Raw genomic sequence first — 22231 nt, 5'->3', positions numbered from 1 at the left:
GAGATGCTCTCTTGACCCTCAACAAGCCAGCAGGACACAGCTGAATCTGGCCCATCTGCGGTAGTCTAAGTAAGGCAGGCAGGCACGTGCCTCTGAGCAGCAAATAGACTGATGTAGTTCATCTTCAAAGTCAGCTGAAGACCTCCATTGGAATCAGATGTAGCATAACTTCGCTTCGCTTTGGAAGTCCCCTCCTCACAAGAGTCCCCCTCCTTCATAGACACCCAACCTGAGGGCAAACAAGCCTTCCCAAGCTTCCCAAAGTGGTCCCGTGAACGCCCCCAGACACAGAAACCCAGACTCTAAATTACCTAAAATGAGATTTATTGCATTTCATGCAGTTTGAAGTCCATGCAGCAAAGGAGACTAGCACAATTTTTAATGCATTTTAAAAATAAAAAATGGGGGTGGGGACAGGCAAATGTACAAAGTTCTAGTCTCCTTGGGTCCCTGGGAGAGAAGGGTCTGGAAATGAAACCATCCACTCTCCATGGCGAATGAGTTCATCTCTTAAATGCAAGGAATGTTTCCATGGCCTCTGGGTGCAAACACACAGAGCTCTGGGCCAAGCGCAGGGTCGCAGGAGAGGACCACTAGTGAACAGGAAGTTACGCGGTCACCTAACTCAATCTGAGGGCAGAACGAGGTGGCAAATCCTGGGGGCAGCAGCTGTTCCAGGAGTCAGGAGGTAACGTACCCCCCTGAGGAGATTTGCTCCTGAAAAGAAGTGGCGGTAAGAATTGGAAAAAAAAAAAAAAAAAAGGAAAACAAAAGAAATATTTCTTCAACCACACTCTTCAAGAAAATGCCATAAATATGTTATTTAATATTTTCATTTCATAGCATTGGACACACAGCTCAACATACTGAAATACTGATTCCTTGGAGAAAAAGTGGAAAAAAGGAAATAAAAAATATTGCATCTTTCTGTTGGAGACTCTTGGCCCCCAGGCGTGGGGTGTAGTGCGCCAGTGTCCTAGCCCTGCAGGAGGCGCGGAGGTCGGCCGGGTCCTCTGGGGAGGGAGGCTGTGCCCATCGCCCGGGGCTGTATGGCAAAAACTGTGTTGGGTGTCCTTGGCCTCGCCAGCTCAGGCCCTCAGTCGCCGGTCACCTGGGGGGCCTGCCCGTCGGAGGGCTGGTTGGCTGACTGGATGAACATGGGCTGGGTGAGGTCCTGGCCGGCAGGCATGGTGACTTGCTGGATCTGGTAGAGCTGCTGCGAGGGGTGGAGAGGAGAGAGTGAGGTCACCCCTGGGAGAGGGGCATGCAGCTCCCTAGGGGCCTCGAGTTGGCTGGGGGCCCCAGATACCTCAACCACCACCCACTGTAAGGCGTCGGAGGGAGGAGGGGATGTGGAGCTCTGCTGGGGCTGGGAGCAGCAGACACAGGAGGCTCCGGCCCGGTGTGAGGGGGGGTGTGTGGTGGGCGGGGAAGAGGTGCAGGGAGTTGCATTTCCTGTGGCTTTCACTTCTCTGGGCTCTGCCTCTCCCGTTAGCTCAGAGCCTCGAGCTTGCTGCACGCTGTTCCTCTGTGACAAACACAAGCAATTCGAACCACTGTACCAGCAGGTTGGAAGTCCGCATTTCCCCAACTCTTGGTACTCCTCACTAGCAGGGGCAGTAGGATTACCCCCCTCCTCCTCCTTTCCTCAGAGTATCTGGCTCAGGCTGAGGTTACACTGAGCCTGCATTTCCTATATGGGTGCTGCTGAGGAGGGGGCCTGGGTTTAAACACTTACTGAGCCAAGACCTGTGAGGCACTGAGAAGCAGCTCACATAGCCACTATGGAAGGACAGAGCCAAACGGACACTTACTTGACTTCTCAGGTGTCCCCCCAAAAAGCTCACGGGCAAAGAGCCCCCCCACCCCCGTCACAGGAGCCCTGGCATGTGAGCCTAGCACGTGGTACGGGGCAGGGGCCAGAGGTGGGTCCTGATGCCAGCTCCTCTCCCTTCTGGGCAGCAGAGAACATGGGCTTGGGCGTGTCATCCTGTCATGGATTCAGGGGTCTCTGGGACCGTTGGTATGAGGGAAAAGGCGGAGGGAAAGGGAAAGATTCCTTCCTCACAGGAGTTTAGGATTACTGAATTCCAGGCACCAAGAGAGCTCGAGAGGTCACATGTTCTCTGCATTTCAACTAATCCATGCTATTAAAAAGCAGCCTAGCTTAGAAAAAGAACAAGCCCTAGAAAGGGAAACAGAAGACCTGCATTCTAGTCATGGTTCTGCAATGAAGAGCTGAGTGAGCACAGACACTTCTCATCTCTAGGACTCAGTTTTTACTCATCTGTAAAATGGGGATTGGGACTATAAGATTATTTTCAGCTCCCACAAGCCTAAATCTAAAGGATTGGCACTCCGAATTAAAGACTCTACTTGCTTTAACAATTCCTGCCCACTCGTTAACAGAAAATGGGACAGTTGCCCTAAGCATCCAAACCCAGAGATCTCAGCAGCTACCCCCGACAACCCTTCACCCCCGGCCCCTGCCCAGACTGGGTGTCCTACCTGTCCGTCCGTGAACTGGCTGAACTGCTGCTGCCCTTGCTGCACCTCTGTCTGTGTGATCTGCAGGAATCGAGAAGGCAGAGGAGGCAGGTCAGCTGCGGGGCCTGGTACACCCCTCTGGCAGCCCACAACCAGGAGAGGGTGGTGAAGACCACATGAGACAATGCACAGAGCACCCAGAATGAGGCCTGGCATAGAACAGGGCTGAAGGAGTAGCAGGAAAGCAAGGGTCATCCCCGCTCCCCTACTACCGAAGGCTACTCAGAGCTGGCACCGCACAGAGGACAGGACCCCAGGGCGTGAACTACATACGACCTCCACCACCGCCTCTCTTAACGTCCGCCCCTCACTGCAAGCTCCTAGGTGCTAACATGGCAAGGCCCCACATTTCCGGCTGAGACAGAAAACCCCAGAGTCTTTTAGCCACTGAATGCAGACTGCAAAACGTGGGGCAGAGTGGTGAGTGGTCCCTTTCATTCTTGGAAGGTGGGCTCCAAACCAAACCCGTATCACCTAGATTATCTGACTGGAATAGGAAACACCCTGGCAAGGAGGTGGCCTTGGCCCTGGAAGCCCTTGTGGCACACCTATGAAGTACTTTTTCCGAGACAGGCCACGTGCAGCCCTGTGGGCCAAGCAGGTGACAGAGCAAGGAAACCATTTACCACATGTACTTACAATCTCACAGGGGATTTTAAGTACATGTGAAAAGAACTGCACTGCCATGTGGAACTGCGTCATAGCGCACCAGCTGCTCAACACAGCCTGGCAGACCAGAAAGAAGACGGAAACGTGCTTGTGTGCGTGTGTGTATCTACGCAACACTGGACTAGTGACGTCCTCTGTGTACCACCTCCTGGAACCATCACAGCCAACCTGCCAGGTAAGGGCTGTCCTCTCGAGCGTCCTCACGACAGCCAAACACCACCCGTCAGGCTTACCCATGAGGCTGTCGGGGGCGAGGAGGGGACCGGTGTGAAAGGACTTCAAGAGGGTTTCTTACTGTTGTGCCTTGTTTTGGGTCCTTCCCCTCCTACCAGTCTATGAGCGGCTGGAGGGCAGAAGCTCTGTGTTTTGTCTTTACAGCCCCCAATGCAAAGTAAGTATTCAAGTAATGTCTGCAGAATAAATGAATGACCCTGAGACAAATGGAAGTATTCTTCATAGATGAGAAGGTCAACCGTGCCCTGTGGCCGGCAGGACTGCCCTTCACATGAGCTGAGAAGAAAGTTTCATTTACCTTTAAATTCCATTTACATATTATTCATTCAACAAACACATACCAAATACCTACTACGTGTCACAAATAAGATCTGTTGTAATGCAGACTCCAACTGCTCTCAGGTGCCCTCTCCTTGCTTCTCCCCCGCTATCTGAAAACCGGACTCTCCCCACTTTCTGGCTTTAGTTTCTGGTCCCCAAACTGACCTCGGAGGAACCCAAAACTCCTCCTTCTCATTTCCTCCTACCCACATGCCATGAAAAGTTTTTGGATCCCAGGTTAGAATCTTAACAAGGTTTTTGTTTTTGTTTTCATTTTTTTAAAAAAAGAGGGGTACCTAAGGATGTGACCAGTCTGGAGATGTGACTCCATGCCAGTCAACCCTAAGGAAGTTAGAGAAAAGCCCAGGCCCTTAGGTGAGCCAAGGAATGGGTCTGGAATGGGCCCTTTAAATGATCCCAGAGACTATATGGAACTTCGAAGCCTTGCTTTTGGCTCATTCCTCCTGTTTTCCCAAATGAAATCTTTGGAGACCTGCTCTACAAACTCAGCTCTGTCACCACTGTCAATAGATACATCACCAGAAATGCAACTGGGCCAGACGGGTCCAGCTCTTAAACGATCGCTGCTTTTTTTGGGTCTGAGGCAGAAGAATCCATTAACAATGCCTCCCCTTGACCAGCATCCCCCATCCCCTGCAAATGATGCCCATGGCCCCCAACCCCCAAGCCCAGGGGGGCTACCCCCTCAGCACCTGCGGCTAACAGTCTTCCGTATCTTAGGGCATGAGAGGAGATGAAGGGGGCAGTCTCTGGCTAGGTGTGCATGAGGAAGTAAAATCCATGCAAGCTTTCCAAAGGACACAGGAGTGCCAGAACACAACAGCTATTTGGTTTTAAAGATGGAAACTCAGCCTGACGATGAGGCATGCTGTCAGAACGCCTGCTCTGGTCACACATGCACACACATACACCAGGCTTTCTTCAAGTGTCCCTGAGATTTCCCCTCCTTCGCATTTCTTTGTCCCTCAAGAACAAGATAGTAAGAGACACGCTTTGAATCCAGTCCTCCAATAAGCCCCATCTGTCCTGTGGGGTGAACAGATGTGCAGAGTGTGGAGGCGGCTCCTGCTGAAGGGTGAGGTGGCAAGGGAGCTATTGCTGAGCCCTCCTTTGCAGCCAGAAGCCAGCTCCGGCCAGTCCCCTCCCCAAGCCCTGCATCTCTGGGGCACATACCTGTTGAGCGTTGGTGGCAAGTGTCTGGATCTGTCCCTGCACGACCTGGGTGCCTGATACAGGCTGGGCTAAGCGAATGTACTGCAGCTGGCCGGCATTCAGCTGCACCTAGAGCAGGGCCGACAAGCAGATACAGGAGACTGAGTGCAACCTCAACAGGCAAACTTCCCATGACCAGAGGCGGTGACTGTCCCCCCAAACCCCCGAGCCTTCCAAAGAAACCTATTCTGAAAGCCGTAACATCCCCACCCGGCAAGTCACAAAACACAAAAGAGGGTATGTTCCCTAAATGGACTCTGGAGAAAATTCCCAGAGGATCTGGTCACATACGTGAGGAACAGCATGGCCACACCCTCAACATCCACTCCACTGGCTCTTAGCCGTCTGCTCAGTTTATCTTAGGATTTTATCCCAAAGACTGTCAGACATGACCGGAATGCTTTGTACCTTAAGTGTGGGCCACTCTCTCCTCTATCTCCAAACTCTGCCACCCCAGTTCTGGGGATGGCTGATGTAATACTGAGAAGAGCTCCAGCATCTGCCAGGAACCCAAAGCAGATGGCCGTCACTCCGCACCCTAGCCCTAGTCCTGCCCAACCCCATGCTGCACATCTTGGAAGAAAAAGCTGGCCCGCTTCACTATCTCAGTCCCCAAGAGCCAGGACCAATGGGGGTCTGTGGGACTTTTAGGATCCCTGGTGTTCAGCACTAGCTTCTGGCCAAACTCCTCCCAAGGGGAAGCTGAATCAATAAACCTTTCACAGAAAACTCCATCATGGGAAACCAAAGCTACAAAAATGCCCTTAGAGTCCCTCATGCTTAAGATTAAATCTCAGATAATACAATAATACCACATGCTGCATTTAATTGTGCACTAAAAGCCTTAATTCAGGCTCTTAACGCTCCAGTGTACCATGAAAGTCTCAGTGCCTTGAGCAGGAATGGAGAGACCAAGGCGGTTGGTTGCACGAGAGGAACCGTGGCTCAGCAGAGGGAGGCAGCAGAGCACTACAGACATTTCCACTTGGGATTTGGGGGATGAAAGTGGTGCCAGGAGGACAGGCTGGTCTCTATCTGGGGGCCCAGGCACCACCCTCCCTGGCTGCCCAGCCTGCCATTGTTGCCAGGGTAAGCTTCTTGAGGCGAACAGACAAGTCATGCCTCTTTGTCCTGGAGCAAGTTTTCCCCTCGCCTTCAAGAGCTAATTCCCTTGCAGGGAATTTTACTTCCATGAGGAAAAGGCTAAGAAAAGCACTCCTGCAAGCAGTGTTAAATCTCACTGCTTCTCTGCAACTTCGGCCTCAAAGAGGATTTGAGCTACCAAGAAAAGACTAACACTTGGTAGTTAGTGTAGCTCTTGGAAGTCCTTGGTAGACCAGATTCCAGAATTGTCCACTTATGGCAAAATGGAGGGACATAAAATCTAAACCCGTTAAGAATCTGGTTCACAGGAGACGGGGCAAGATATCGTGACGGGCAGTCATTTCCTTCTGAGAATATGCCAAGAGCTGCTGGGAAGTTGTGATGCAGGCCCAGACTGCCACCCCGCCCCCCGCGCTAAGTCCCATAATGTGGCTTCCAGGCAATAACGCTAAGTTGCTTTTGGGGATGAAGGCAGCCGGATAGAGGCTTGGGAAGTCTCATCTGCTGGGACTGATGGTGGCTGGTCCCAGCAGTCACCAGAACTCCAGCCAAGGAACACAGGATGAAAGACGAAAGCCATGTCCCAAGAATGAGGAAGGTGTACTGACAGCCACAGGGATTTTACATTTCCCAGCTGGGAAGAGCTCTTTGCAGAAATTCAGATGTGACTGTAAAGTTGTATGCCAGATAGTTCCAAGCAGTTGTTAGAAGCAAGAAGCTCCTCTTTTAGACTTAGGTTGAGACATCTGGTGATGCTCTGCCCTCAGTCCTCTACCACAAGGACAGGTCTGGGGAGCCTGGTAGCTTTTTGATGTTAACTCCAGGACCAAAATCCTGCCCTTTGGGTTTTTAAAAGAGAAGCGAAGTTTCCTTCGTGAAGGTCCTCTCTATTGGGGAGAGCACTCTGAAGGAATTTAGAAATGCAGACTCCTGCAGAAGGTATCTGAGTATAGCGAATTCTGCAACAAATCTGTGCTATAGTTCTGTGCCCAAAACAGTTAAAAAGATCTGAGTTAAAGTTACTGCGAAGTGGGAACTCTTCTTTGGCTTAAGTGAACTTGTTCTGGCACCTTCCCATGTAAAACTGAGAACCATTCAAGAGAGGTCTTGGGGTTAGTGGCTGAGACAGTGAGGCAAGGCACCTATAACTGACGGGTGTGTGTGTGTGTGTGTGTGTGTGTGGGTGTGTGTGTGTGGGTGTGTGTGTGTGTGTGTGTGTGTGTGTGTGTGAGAGAGAGAGAGAGAGAGAGAGAGAGAGAGAGAGAGAGAGCGCTCTAGCAGAGAGAGAGTACACCAAAAGCCCAAGAAAGGAAGGGAAGGTGGGAGGGGAGACAGAAAGATACACAGATACACACACACTACACTTTCTTTCAGTTTTCTCTTGGTCTATTACTCTGTTAACTTAATAAGAACAGTTCCAAAAACAGAGCTTTTTTCAAAGAGGAAGTGGTTAACCAAGTTCAAGTGAGTTTCTCTATCTGCCTACATATCATTTACAATAGGAAGGGCAAGGGGCAGGAAACAGAAGGACTGCTCAATGTCACTCACTTTCTACATCTTTGGTTGGCAAAATGACCAATGTGTAGATGGCAAGTGTTAAGACAGGACACTTTTTTTTTTAACAAAAGAGCAAGTACAAGTAAAAAAGCCAACAAATCCAAGAAATGAAATCCCTCAAGGCACACAGGAAGCAGAAGTCCACAGTGAAGGGATGGATAAGTTAAATGAAAGCCAAAAATACACTTTGCTGCAGGCTCCCCTGGGAACTGACTCATGAATATGCAACAAGTGTATTTATGGCCTTCCCTGTACACCTCCCTCTTATTCTCTGCTAATCAAAAGACAGGACTGCCTCACAGGGCCTTTGGGTCTTGGCATGGAATAGTGGTTACAAGCATTCTCTGCGTAGGTGGAGTGCAGGGAAACCGAGAGAAGCTGCCCCACAGTGGCGAACCTGAGCTGGATTAAAGGAAAGCAGTGAGTATACACTGAAGCAAGTCGTGGTCTGGGTTAACAGGGATACTGGTTTAGAGAAATGTATGTGTACACACACGCGTGTGTGCGGTAGACACAATATTCTGTGTGTGCATTTAAGACCTGTAAGCACTCCCGTTACAACAGAAGCACAGCGCCTTGCAGGTGTGAGCCAGAGCAGGGCTTACCGGAATCTGCTGGATCTCTCCTGTGTTCGTGATGATCTGCTGCATCACCTGCATGGTCTGTCCAGTGCTGCTCTGGGCCTGCTGGGCTTGGCCCTGGGGCTGAGCCTGAACAATCTGCACCTGCTGACCTTCTCCCACCTGCATGGTCACGGGCGTGGTCTAGAAAGAAGAGTGATGAGAAAGGTGATTCAACCCCAACTCAGAGCCATTAGGCTTACCAAGGGGTTAACGACGAGCAGTTGATGAGGAGCAAACCCCTTCCATGGACGCCTAAGCTCATCTTAACACTAATCAACAATACTCAAGAGTCCTTTGGGCCTAGAGCACTGCTAAAGTTACTCTCCAAAATAAAAGATGGGAGAAAGCCACACACATTTTTAGGCTCATAGTACAGAGTATCTTCCCAGGCCCCAAACATCTCTATGGTTCAAATGCTGTAGCTTCCCAAAGCCCCTTCAGTGACAGGCATATATGGTACAAAAGAATCCAAAGCAACCATGATAGTTCCCTTAAGACATGGCCAGAGTCAAGTCTGGAGCAGGTGAATCTGGAGTCAACTAAATGGAGAGTGGGGTCAGGACAAATTTACTAAGTTCAGGACCTTGGACTCCTTTCTAGGCATGCCAGACACTGGAAGGAAAATGAAGTGCACGTTGGCTTCACGCAAGCAGCAGAATGACTCCAGCCCACACTGACCAGCTGGCTGCTCTGGACCAAGCACAGCTTCCCAACGGGGGAGGTAAACACTGCTAAGACCTGGATGCTAACTGAGGCTACCCCTAAACACCAGAATTTAACAAAGCAAGAACTCTCTAAAACAGGAACCTTAGATTTAAGAAATTTCTGTCCAATGTACATGACTTGGCAGATGTGTCTCTCATACACACTTCATGGATTGCAGTCCCATGAAACTTACTCCTTTGAGCGATGGCAGACTTGAACTGTCAAAAGGGGTGGTCAGTCACTTGTTCAAATTTCAAAACTTTAGCCTCAGATGTGATCTTTATAGACTACCTAGAGCAGGGAGCCCAGAACATTCTGTTCATCTGCTGGGGGAGGGGGTGGGGAGTAGTGGGGCATGGTGATGGGGGTGGGGGTAGGGGATGGTGGTCATGGTGCTGGAAGGAGGGTGGAATCTTTTAAACCACACCTACACCCCCAATGCCCCGATTCGGGTATGATGCCTCCCCACTCTGCATTCAGAATAACTTCAGTAAGAAGACAATGAGAGTCTCAGTGGCTCCTGGGCTTCTATCGATGTTGCTATTCTGATGCTCTTACGTTTCTGACCGCACAGGTCTCCTATGCATCTGAGGTTACAGGGGAAGGGGACGTGTTCTAGGAACTACAGATGACATTCACAGGATTACTAGGTAAGGAGAAAATACTATGACCTGGAGGTCGGGAGGAAAGAGGACAGAGGGATCTATGTAAAAACACATGCGGTAGGCTAGGACAACAGGAAACACCTCCCATTCTCACAACAGCATTCTCGACTCAGCCTATTCCCCCGACCTCCAGGAATAGAAGTTTCCAATTTTATGACAGAACACACAGGATTCACTTTACCAAAATATGCTTTCCTTCCAACTTTAGTAAGTATTCTGTCCTGCAAAGGTTATCTGAACTCAACTTGAAATAGCCATTACTACAGGTCCAAGGAGGGGTGACACAGCACAAGGCCACCCTGAACCAGCAGGACAGAGAACAAAAGCTGGGAGACACTGGGAGAGACCAACTTCATCCCTGCAAGCCTCATCAGCTCCAGCTCTCCTCTGAGGTGGCAAAGAGAGATGAAATTCTTGCTGACTAAAAAAAAAAAAAAAATGCATACTGCCAACTCATCACTGAACTTTATCAACTCAATTTTCCCAAGAGGATTTCCAAGGTATTTCTAAATCATTTCAGGAAAATGAAGGCTTGTGTTAGCATGGCAGCTGTCAAATCACGTATGGTGTGCCCTGCTGTCAGAGCACAACAGCCACGAGCTGCTTAGGATGTTCAGCCAATCAGAGCCTGCCCCTGGTGGACTCCCTTGAAGTTTGCTCCGTAAAGGGATAAAGCCTTCGGCAGGGAAAGCTCTCACCACCGCAGAGACACAAGCATTAGCCAAAGAAGGTCCCTTAGGCATCATGGTATGGTGAACGCCCTGAAGCAGGGACTGGGCTGCAATCGATTATCTTTGAACCCCTCCTGCCTAGCACAGTGTCTGGCAAAGAGAAAGCACCCTAAAACTTCTGTTACTTGGATTAAAAAGTGAGACAGGGAATAAATCCTAAAATCTTAATTAATATTTAAATCTACCTCCACCCCAATTTTTTTCTTCTAGGCAAACCCAGCTCCTTACCCACAGATACAAGGCTATCGGGAATGTGTCCTCTGCCTCTCTTTTCAGACTTGCCTAGATATCCCCCGTGCTGACTGTACCCTCCCACCACTCCCTGTGCGGTTTTCCACCTCCAAGCCTTTGCCTGTGCTGTGCTCTCTTCTGGAAAGCCCTCCTTCCCCTCTTTATCTGATTTGTTGCCATTGTTCCCTCTAAGATTCGTATTATTCCCTTCAGGGAACCTTCTCTGACATCCGCTTCTACCACTTCCCTCACATTTTGTTAGTTTTTTGTTTTGTTTTGTTTTGTTTTGTTTTGTCAGAGAGAGAGAGAGAGAGAGACTGAGCAAGGAGGGGGAGTGGCAGGCAGAGGGAGAAGCAAGGAGTCCGATGCGGGACTCGATCCCAGGACTCTGGGATCATGACCTGAGCCAAAGGCAGACGCTTAACCGACTGAGCCCCCCCAGGCACCCCCTAGATATCCCTTTTGATGTGATCCCATAACACCCTTTACACATCCCTAAGTGTTTCTTACACTTCCCACGTGTGGTATTATAATCTTTAAGTATTTGTACCCTACTAGATTGTGAAAATTCTTAAAAATAGGGAGTTTTATTCATGCTTTTATCCCTAGCACACAGAATAGGGTCAATGTTTGGTGAATAAATTAATGCTTGACCAGGAACTGGATTCAGAGCTGAGAGAGCAGAGTTCTCTACAGCCTCTCATGATCCCCAACAAACATGGATGTTACTGCTTTCACAACAATACCACTGGGGAGAGAGAATATTCTGATCGCTACTGTAAAAAGAGAAAGTCCCCTGACACAACTGTGGTGCAACAGAGAAATGACAGGGAGAAGGGGAGGAGAGGGATGCAAGCTGGTAACGATGCCTAATCTCCTCCTTAAAGGTATAACACAGTCCAATTCCAGCGTAGGCACAAAGAGCAGACGTGGGGTCCACTTACAATACCTCCGACAGGGATGTCACTACTCTTCATGGGGGAACGATACAGACGTTTTCCCTTAGCTCATGGGGATCCTGGAGAGCGTCTTATTCACTGCACTCTCCTCATTTGACCCTGAGAAAACCAGGGCCCAGAGAGGTTAGGGTCACACATCACCTGGGTGTCTGAATGTGGGGAGAAGCCCAAGTTTCCAGGCTTCAACTCCAGGGCCCTCTGATGACTGGCCTGCCTCTCCGCCCAGGCTAGCCCTTCCCTGTCCCAAACCTAAGTGGCGCGGGCTTGCTGGCAGACACCCCGTGCTGCTCACGGACCTGGCCCTGCTGCGGCTGCGCAATGATGATCTGCCCGGGCTGGATGGTGGTCGCAGAGCTGCTGGTCTGCTGGCCCTGCTGCTGCCCCTGGACTTGGACGGCGGCAGGCTGCTGAGCCAGCGTGAAGTAGTACTGGACGGGCTCAGCAGGAGTCACAGACTGGCGCACCTCCTCCTGTGGGGTAGAAGGAGAGGCAGGTAAGAGGAAAAGAACTGACTCAGCAGCCGCCACAGTGAATTTCCATTCTTCCCCCAAACGGACTCTGTGCAGTTGCCTGCTGAATGCTGAGCTCTCCACATTTGAAGCCAAGGGAAAGTGGAATTCGAAGAGACCAGTTGTGCTAAATCAAACTAAAAATAACAGATTCCATAGGCTTCACAACACATACAGCCAATTTTCAGAAGTACAGAGTAATCACCCATTGCGTGATGAGCTGCAAATGGGCAAATAATTACTGTAACTAAAAACCACGCACCAGCAGTGCTTGTCAGTAAATGCTGTCAAGGCCTGTGATCTGCAGACGGTGCTAATTGCGAGCACTGGGAAGATGCTACCCAAACATCAAGCTCTCGGGCTGGCCCCCAATCTCCCAGATAGGCAGCACTCTCCTTATTTGATGCCCACCAGCTCTGGAGGATAGAGCAGGGGAAAGGGAAACAGGGCTTTTCCTGGGCTGGAATTTTAGAATTGAATGTCAGGATTGAGAGCACCGGTAGGCAAGTGCCCAGCTTTTCACAGTTGGGTCACTGAGGGTCACAGTTGGGTCACTGAGGGCCACGTCTATCCAGTGTCGTATCTGGTTCTGGTTGTACTTAGCCACAGAAGCGCAACCCAGGGGGCCTGAGGGACAGCTCTCCGCTGGGGGGGCTGCCTTGGCTGACTAGGGAGGCCGCATTCTGTCCGATCTGCTGGGTGAAGAGACCGTTCCTTCTTCAGCTGACGTTTTCCATGGCAGAAGGAGTAAACAACCCTCTCCCAGCCACCTTGAGCTCACAGCTGAGAGTGTAGGATGTTTACACACACTACGGCATGGTTAGAGCCTGAGGGTCCGGGGCTGATAGACCCCTGACCACTGACACAGAGATCGGCGTCTGCTCCGGAGGGCCCTGCGACACACGGTGCCCCTGCCTGGGACAACAAAAACAACAGAAACATACAACCACTTGGGCTGGCTGAGCAGAAAATTAGCTTAATTTACTCACTGCCTTGTTCTGGGCTAAGTTTGCCAGGTTCAAGAAAAGAGGAAAAGACATTTCTCCAAGGTATAGAGATGCTGTGGACTGCCTCAAAGCTCCCCAGAGTGACAGTGACACAGTTGGTAATGACCACATACCCTCACTAGGTTAAGTGCCCCAATCTCTGGTGCACAGTCCCTTCCCCACCATACTTTGTTGTACTTGCTTGTCAAAATTCACTGCCTTCCCTGCTCGAGTGAAAGTGCTATGAGGGCTCAACTCTCTCTTGCTCTTCGATGTTCCAGTCATTCATTCCCTTATAGACAGGCACTCAATAAGAGGTTGCTGAATGATGGACAGATTTATAGAGTCAGGCACAGAGCTGCAGGTAGGAAAGTGGTTTGTTTTTTTTTTAGTAAGCTCTATACCCAATGTGGAGCTTGAACTCACAGCCCCAAGATCAAGAGTCGCATGCTCCTCTGAGAGCAAGCCAGGTGCCCCAGAAAGTGCTTTTCTAAAACTTAAGTTGGTAGTATGACATACTCTCTTGAACCCAACAGCTTTTACCAACAGAAAAGAATACCTAAACTCTCTCTTGCTACCTCTAGGATTCTGTGGCCATGGTGTGGGGAGAAGCTTGTATCCCCTGCAGAACAGGGCTTGCCTGGGGACTGGGGGCCCCAGATACTAGAATTAGGACTGCTGACAACTAGCCTTTCAGGAACTGGGGTCTCGGCATCAAAAGATCCCCTAATGGCCACCCACCCAGCCTCAGCAGACACTTTTAACATTCTGGGTTTCCAAGCCAGTCCTCAAACATGAACGAATTTTCTAGGGTAATGTGTTCTGTGCTTTAGACCCAAACAGTCTGAACCTTGAACGTAACCATACTGAGGCAGAAAAAAAAGGAGGTCCCCTTTATTCTCGTCTAGGTCTGTTTCCAGCATAATGTAACTGTAACAACAGCACCTTCTTTTCAACTCAACTTTTCACCATTATAAATAAAGGTCAGCCTGTCAACTAGCTCTTGGCTATGGAAGGGATAAATACTGATACCCTCCCTTACCCAAGAAACAGAGGCCAACTGCTCTTTTTAAAGCTCTTGAAATAGCTTCAATATATTTATTTTCCACTGAGAACGTCCTTCCCATTTTATATAAAAACATCAATCACTATACTCTAGACCTAACTTACAAAAGCTCTTGGGTAAATGAGAGAGTAGAGAGGATTGAGACACCCCCAGAACAATTTGAAGGAAGTCAGGGAGGAGGGAGAAACTGACATTTCCTAGCCCCGACCTGTGATTGTTCTTTCTCCAGTTATCTCTCACTGCAACTGACCTGCAAGTGAATACACTTTTTCTGCCAGACAAAAAGCAAATCCTTGAAGCAACCCTTTCAGAAACCAAAATACTCCTTGCCAAAAACTGTGGCAGCAGGTAAAGAGCTTCTCCTATACTGCCTACCACACCCTCTTAGTTGTTTATGACCTAGGCAGTGTCTAGGACACTCTGGAAGTACCAAGTAGAGGCGCTTAGGCTGGTGTGTGAGCACCAGGCATGACTGCTCTTGAATCACTGGAATGGAAGGAGGCACATCTAAGGTTCGTTTGCATTATGAAGATTCATCCGGCCAATGGAGGGCAAGCTAGCAAGGGAATGATTATGCTTGGTTTAAAGAAATGGGTGAAGAGACAATGACATTTCAATGGGCAGGAACTTTCAACTCATAGCTTTAGTGGGGTAGAAGTCAGCCTCAACTATCTCCTGCTTCTGAATAGTCTTTACTTGCTTCCCCAAAGAACAAGAGAAATTTTCCAAGCATCTCTGAGAAGTCAAGGACCTTAGATCTACAACTCAATATTTCTGGCTAGTTTCTTTCTCCAGCAGTGGGAAATGACACCCTGTGCTAGAACAATCTCAAATGACTGGATCAATCCAGAATGGGGCACTTGCCCAGCTTTCGCAGTGGCCTCCCTGACCAGAGGGCTTGCTCTTGGAATCTTTTCAGAAGGGGAGTGACAAACGTCAGAGAATGAGCAGCATCCCAGCCTCAGGCCATCACTACAGAGTTGTGCAGCCAGCTCCAGACTGAAAAAAGTACATTCGCTTCAGTAGCCAGAAATGAACTGCTGCCTCCTTCAGAAAGGGTGAGTTTTGGAGAGTAGGCGCTTTTAGAGGACTTAAGGAGGTGCCAGCCAATTTGGAACTGGAGAAAACTTCATGTCTACAGAGGATTAAAAGTGCTATCTTAGAATTTCAGGCCAGCTTTCAGCAATCTCAACCTTTCAAAGGCCAGGCAGCACCTGTCCCCAAAAGGACACTAATCAATGGTTTGAACACCTAACAAAGACCTGAATCCAGGCAGCAAGGAGCTGTTTCAGCTAGAAACTTTAAAAGGAGATGGATCACAGCATTATGAGTCAGGCTAGGATGGAACTAGGAGCTGCCTGACACCCCGAGAGAGCCAGGCACTGAGGACCTGAGGAAGGGACAGAACATGACCCTCCCCTCCAGCCAGTTGGTTCAGCAGACAGCCCACAGAGAACGAGCAAGAGTTAGCACAAGGCCTGATTGTCACAGGGCTCACCACCTTGTTTTTATTTATTTATTTTTTTAAAGATTTTATTTATTTATTTGAGAGAGAGAATGAGAGAGAGAGAGCATGAGAGGGGGGAGGGTCAGAGGGAGAAGCAGGCTTCCCACTGAGCAGGGAGCCTGATGCGGGACTCGATCCCGGGACTCCAGGATCATGACCTGAGCCGAAGGCAGTCGCTTAACCAACTGAGCCACCCAGGCGCCCTCACCACCTTGTTTTTAAAGGGAGCTTCTGAAACAAATTCCAAAAAGGAGAGCAAGGGCGTGGTAGCATTTGTTTTGGAGGAAGAGAAGTGGTCTAAGTTCTCATTGTACGGACTTCTCAGAGAGGAGGGAAACACACCAAGAGGAGGAACTGAGCCCATGGGCACAACCCTGCAATGGTTTCAAAGGCGATGCGCAGCTGGGGACGACCGTGGCAGCCTGCCGCTGTAAACATCCGACTGAAAGCTCCTCTGAACACCTTACAGCTTCCAGTCAAGGATGTTTACAGTAGCAAAGACTGCCCAGAAAGAACGGAGCCGCAGTGAGGCGCCCTGCTCTAGTAAGGAGGGAACAGAGGGCCTGCTGATCCAAAGGCCCCCAGGCAGGGTCAGGATTACAGATGTCCTTTAAGATGCCCACTTCTACACTTCCTGACTGGTTATTAGTGCGAGACAGCATAGGAGAATGGTTGTCACTGAATGACTCTGTTCTAAGGATAATATATTATGAAATAACTCATTAAAAACACTTAAAATTTTATTAACAAGATAAAGCAAGCAGAACAAAGCACAGCTTTGCTCCTGCCAGACACTGCCACTATTCCCCAAGTGTCTCTAACCACACCTACTGAGTCATGCAATCCGCGTGCCTCGAACAATGAGCTATACAGGAAAAGGGTCTATTACAATTGCAATTAAGAGCTTGATGCACCCAAGGTGCTGAAAAAAAAATCAGTGTGACCTTTGGAGAGGGGCAGGCAAAAGAGAGGCAAAGACAGATATTCAGATTCTTTCCCGTGATTGCTTAGGAAACAGTTTAAGTGGTGGTTCTCAAATGTGGCTGCACATTAAACACATCTGAAAAGCTTTAAAAAGTACTACGGCCTGGGCCTCCCCCTCAGATTCTGATTCAGCTGATGTGGGGTAAAACCCAGACGCTAGTATTTTTTAAACCCTAACAGGTGATCTAATGTATAGCCCGAGCACTACACAGAGAACCGCAATCCAGAGTAAGAGAAAACCCAAGTCCATTCACTCCAAACACCACTGTGCACATAGAGAAGCTGTTTCTTTAAATCTTGAAAATCTAAAATCTGTACCTGGCTGGGAATGTTCTCCCATCCCAGGTTAAGAACTCTGAGAGACTCCCTCGGGTACCGTGAAAAGAGCTTCACTTTACTGTTTGTAACTTGTCTTTCTCATTTTGTCTACTTTCACTGAAATACCACCTCAGAGGCACTGAGTTAAAAGTATCCATAAATGAGTAACAGAGGGAGATGTTAAGGATGGATCTGGTCTGGAGAAAGAAAAGCAAAAGGAATAACAAATGACTTGAGCTGAGAGAGGAAAAGGAGCATATCTGACACCAGTATGCAAGGTGCTCTTCGGTCAGAAGCAGGAGCGAGGCCTTCCCAGCTCACCTGACGCTTTGGAGGTTTCAGTTCATCTCTTGGAACAATATCGATGAGAAAGTCAAACTGATCAAATTTTGTAATTGCCATGGCGATATCATTCCTCTGTAACAAAGAAAAGCAGGGTGAAAAATTAGCCGGGGGAGAAACTAGTTCACCTGGCTTTACACCCTCCATGTCACAAGCAAGAGAAGATAATGACTCTAAGCCAAACTCAGTGACCACGGCTAAGGCTATAGCTGAAATACGCACAGCCAGACTCACAAACTTCACGTCAGACTTGATGGACAGACACTGACAAAGATATACATGTAGTTCATGCTCTACTAACTGGGTATTTGAGTCTCCAATTATGACTACCACCTCTGCCGGATCCTACCCCAAGTCCTCCCCACAGTTGTTAAATTATCATCCTCCAGCTAGCAACCTCAACTGGCAGGTTTCTGTTCACTGTGTGGTTAGCAAGGTTAGGCTATTATTCAATCTTATAACCTTTGGGGATCTCTACTGAAATCCTAATTGAATAACTTTTTACAGTATTTCCAAGTCACTGGATCTATAGAATATAAGTTCCCACAAGGCTATGATTTGTATTTTGTAATTTAAAGTCACAATGTTAGGGGCGCCTGGATGGCTCAGTCGTTAAGCGTCTGCCTTTGACTCAGGTCATGGGCCCAGGGTCCTGGGATCCAGCCCCGCATTGGGCTCTCTGCTCAGCGGGAAGCCTGCTTCTCCCTCTCCCACTCCCCCTGCTTGTGTTCCCTCTCTCTCTGTGTCTCTGTCAAATAAATAAATAAAATCTTTAATAAATAAAGTCACAATGTTAAATCCATGGTTTAAATCTTGTTTAATGTGATTTGAATACCAGAAGTCTGAAGTTGTTACTAGAATTGACTACATGATACTGAAACCAAGCCCTGTTCCAATGAATTCTAAGAGTGATACTCCCTTTCTTTAAATAATAAAATTAAATTTTTTTAAAAATTAAAAACTATTAAAAACACACTATGTATCCTTAAGATTCATGTAATTTCACTGTATGAAAATTTTAAAGCAAAAAAAAAAAACAAGAAAAAATAGTGAACTCTAGTGAATGATATGCGTGTTGAAGTCTTTAGGGGAAAGTAAACTTTGAAATGCATTTAAAAATAGATCGGGGCGCCTGGGTGGCTCAGTCAAGTAAGCATCCTTGATCTCAGCTCAAGTCTGGATCTCGGGGTCATGAGTTTGGGCCCTGCACTGGGGGCCCAGTGTGGAACCACTTAAAAAAAAATAGGTGACTTGATGGACAGAGGGACAGATAGATATGAGGATGAAGTGAGTAAACTGTTAACAGTAGGATCTGTGTGGTGGTGAGTATATAAACACTATTAACTTTGCTTACGTTTGAATGTTTTCGTAATAAAATGTTGGGGGAGAAAGTCAACATGGTAACAGAAATCCCTAACAATCTCTATATATCACATCTTAAAAGAGGTGACTCACCAGACAAAATAAAAGGGGATGGAAATTTTCTGTTTTTTTCCTCCCCTTGTCTCTGTGATGGCCCCAAGCCACTGAAATGCAAAACTCCAATGTACCCTTCTTGCCAACCACCAGCTTGATAATAAACCCTCTACCCGAAGCAGGGCACATCTTAAGGCTGCCAGGTCTCATTTAAGATCAGTACGATATAGTATCACATTCCTGATGATGTCACCTACTCAAAGCTACCTAACCAGCTCATCTACGGATGGAAATGGGGGGGCGGCAGGGGTGGGGAACCAAATAATAAGCACCTCCAAACACACACCAAAGTGTTCTACAGTTTTTTGGAAACACAAACATACTTCAGTTGGTCTTTTTAACATTTTATTTTGCCTTTCTTCATGCTAGTGGTATTTTACTGAATACTCATATTCAGTAAAACATAGAAATATTAAGGATACAGCTTGATGAATTTTAATAAATATATGCAGCCAGGTAGCTATCACCCAGATAAGATTATAAAAAGTGTCCTTCTCTCCCTTTCCAACCAATTGCCCTCCCCCGAATCTGAGGCAACCACTACTCTGATTTCTATCACCATAGAAGGTGATAGTGTATGGTATCATGGGCTATATAATTTTTTCCTCTGGCTTCTTTTGCTTAACATAATTTTTCAGATTCACCCATGTTGTATGGATCAATCGTTTTTTGTTGTTGTTGCTGTTGAGTAGTAATCAATTTTATGAACATATCCTTTTTATTTATACATCCCCATCTTGGTGGATACTTGAGTTGTTTCCAGTCTTTGGCTATTATAAATAAGGCTGTTATGAACATTCCTATACAAGAAGGTCCACCCTTTGGGGTATATACCTAGGAGTGGGATGGCCGTGCCATCCAGTAGGGATATGTTTAAGCTTATTAGAAAGTGCCAAATAGTTTCCCCAAGTGACTGTACCACTTCACATTCTGCCCAGCAGTACTGTAGGAGTTTCAGTCTCTCCATTTCCTCATCAACACTTGGTACTGTCAGTCCCATTCCAGTGGGCGTAAACCAATGTCACGTGGTTTTTATTTCTACTTCACAGGGGACAATGATGTTGCACACCTATTCATATGTTTACTGGTCATTTGGATTTTTTTTTTACATTTTTTATTTATTTATTTGAGAGAGAGAGAGCGCACACACATGAGCAGGGGGAGGGGCAGAGGAAAAGGGAAAGAGAATCTCCAGCAGACTCTCCGCTGAGCAGGAAGCCCGACGTGGAGCTCTATCCCAGCACCCTGAGATCATGACCTGAGCTGAAGTCAGATGCTTAACCGACTGAGCCACCCAGGATATCTTCTTTTTTGAAGGGCCTGTCCAAGTGTTTTGCTCATTTTATTTTTCAATCTGAATTGATTTTGAAGGTAACTTTAACTGCATCTCTCTAGAGCCATAGGCTTCTTTCAAAGCAGCATAAAGTGGGCGCCTGGGTGGCTCAGTTGGTTAAGCGACTGCCTTCGGCTCAGGTCATGATCCCGGAGTCCCTGGATCTAGTCCCGCATCGGGCTCCCTGCTCGGCAGGGAGTCTGCTTCTCCCTCTGACCCTCCCCCCTCTCATGTGCTCTCTCTCATTCTCTCTCTCTCAAATAAATAAATAAATAAATCTTTAAAAAAAAAAAAAAGCAGCATGAAGTAAGTTTGCCATGTTTAGCTGCACTAGAATATAGGTTTCCCAAGGGTGGGGGTTTAGGTCTGTTTTGTGTGTTAATCCCCAGAGCCCAGAACAGCGCTTGGCACATTGTGGGTGTTCAATAAATATTTGTAGAATAAATATGCATGCATCTTTGATTTGGAGGTAAGGGAAACAAAGGAGAAAACAATTTACTTTCCTGGCTTTGTTACTGAAAGATTGCCAGTGTCTTCTGTCACACCCTTCCTCTTATGTCTAGGAAACCTTTCCTCCAAGAACTAAGGCTTGGCTGTTAAGAGAAAGGCCTCCAGAGCCAATGACCAAGGGTCTTCATACCATATAAATGTTGATTTTTTTCTGGATTAAAATTTTTAAAAAAATGAAAAAGAAGAAGGAAGGGATTCCCAGGAAGGCAGACAAGGAACAAAAAGGCAAATGACGTAGGTGAGATGGATTCTTCCTGGGGCTATCCTTTCCTGGCGTCTCTCAAGCTTCCAACCAGAAATTGTTTACATCTGGAAATAGAATGGTATCACTTTAGCCTGTTTATAATGAGGGCTCACCAAGTGAAGAGTTCAGTCACTGAGCTGTGAAAACCACAACAATTGGCAAGGAGATTCTTGGTGGGGAAATACTGTCAAGGCTATAGGGTAGGTCTGCCTCACAACAGTGAAGGAAGATGCCAATTTCACACATCAACTTGACAGAAATCTAAGGAAGAACGATCTTTGGCCCAAAACCACGCAAGAGAAGCGGGTGAAGGCAAAGGCAGCTGCTTGCCCAGTTTCCCCCTGTGCATCTTTATTACCTGTAGAGTCCGGCGCTTGTTATCCTCTGTGTGGATCCAGGCTCGAAGAGTCAACTCTGTGATAAAAATCTGGGCTGCCTTGGCAAAGAGCACAGGGGCTTCTGCACTGATCATCTGCAACAGACGTAGGCCCTCCCTGTCAATCACCAGCATGTCATTCAAACCAATCCATTTGTCCCTTCCCTCATGTCCTGCCATGGACAATGGGGCAAGGTTTGAAAAATGAGAAGGTGATAGCTTCAAGAGATCCCAAGGTAAAATAAATCCACAAGTAGGGACAAAGCAGGTAGCAGGTAGGAGAAAGGAAGAGGGGAGAAGAACATTTACTTTTCTAGGACCTACCATGCACTTTCTTATTTTCCTAATACATTTTAAAGAAACTAGGGTTTAGGAGAGGAGAAGTGACTTGCCCATGGTCACAGAGCCAGTAATTGGCAGGGTTTAGGTTCTAATCCAAGGAGAGACAATGTGGGGAAAGATGATGAGTTTGAGAACTGATGGATTTAGATAGAATTTCAGGCTTCCTATTCCCATCCTTCTGGGCTTTATTTTTCACATACTGAAAAAAAAAGACAACCTTCCTGTGTTGCTGTGGGAATCAAACGATACATGTAAAAGCACCCAGCACAGGGCCTGGCATTTAGTAAGTGCTCAAGAAATGTAAGCTGCCTTGCCATGTCTGACTTCAAAGTTCAAGCTCTTGATCAAACAAGGCTCTGAACCTTTGGTGAGGTGGTCTGTGCAGGACAGAGCCATGGGAAGAGGTCTGGAGTTAAGGAAGCAGGAGGTAAAAGAACTGGGATCTTGGTTCTTCTACTCTGGGTGAGTCACTTCCATATCTTTATGACGGCACTAATAATTGTTATCCTATCAAATCTCACAGGGTGTCCATGAAAAGGAAGGAGAACTAATAAAAGGGGAAATTACTGTGAACTGTTAGTTTTCTATACAATCACAAGGGACTTTAGTTTTGAGTGATAAGGAGAGAGCGTTGCTCTCTCTCCAAGAGTTGAAATGGG

General features: G+C 47.6%; 1 protein-coding gene across 3 annotated transcripts in view; it reads right to left on the bottom strand.

The window, feature by feature from the left end:
* Positions 1 to 313: 313 nt before the first annotated feature.
* NFYC (nuclear transcription factor Y subunit gamma) overlaps positions 314 to 22231 on the bottom strand; it is a 67476-nt gene continuing 45558 nt past the window's right edge. The window contains exons 4-10 of one of the 3 annotated variants that reach the window (XM_021684239.2): positions 21213 to 21326; positions 17271 to 17366; positions 11876 to 12049; positions 8271 to 8429; positions 4966 to 5073; positions 2509 to 2568; positions 314 to 1528 (exon numbers count right to left, since the gene is read on the bottom strand). In XM_021684239.2, coding sequence (XP_021539914.1) covers positions 1097 to 1528; positions 2509 to 2568; positions 4966 to 5073; positions 8271 to 8429; positions 11876 to 12049; positions 17271 to 17366; positions 21213 to 21326 — 1143 coding nt within the window. In that variant the 3' untranslated portion in view covers positions 314 to 1096. The remainder of the gene's footprint in view (positions 1529 to 2508; positions 2569 to 4965; positions 5074 to 8270; positions 8430 to 11875; positions 12050 to 17270; positions 17367 to 21212; positions 21327 to 22231) is intronic. The other 2 variants (XM_021684241.2, XM_044914490.1) reach the window with 2 other exon arrangements.

The sequence above is a fragment of the Neomonachus schauinslandi genome, chromosome 4 (genome assembly GCF_002201575.2).
Source record: "Neomonachus schauinslandi chromosome 4, ASM220157v2, whole genome shotgun sequence".
NCBI lineage: Eukaryota > Metazoa > Chordata > Mammalia > Carnivora > Phocidae > Neomonachus > Neomonachus schauinslandi.
This window is presented reverse-complemented; position numbering and strand designations above follow the sequence as displayed.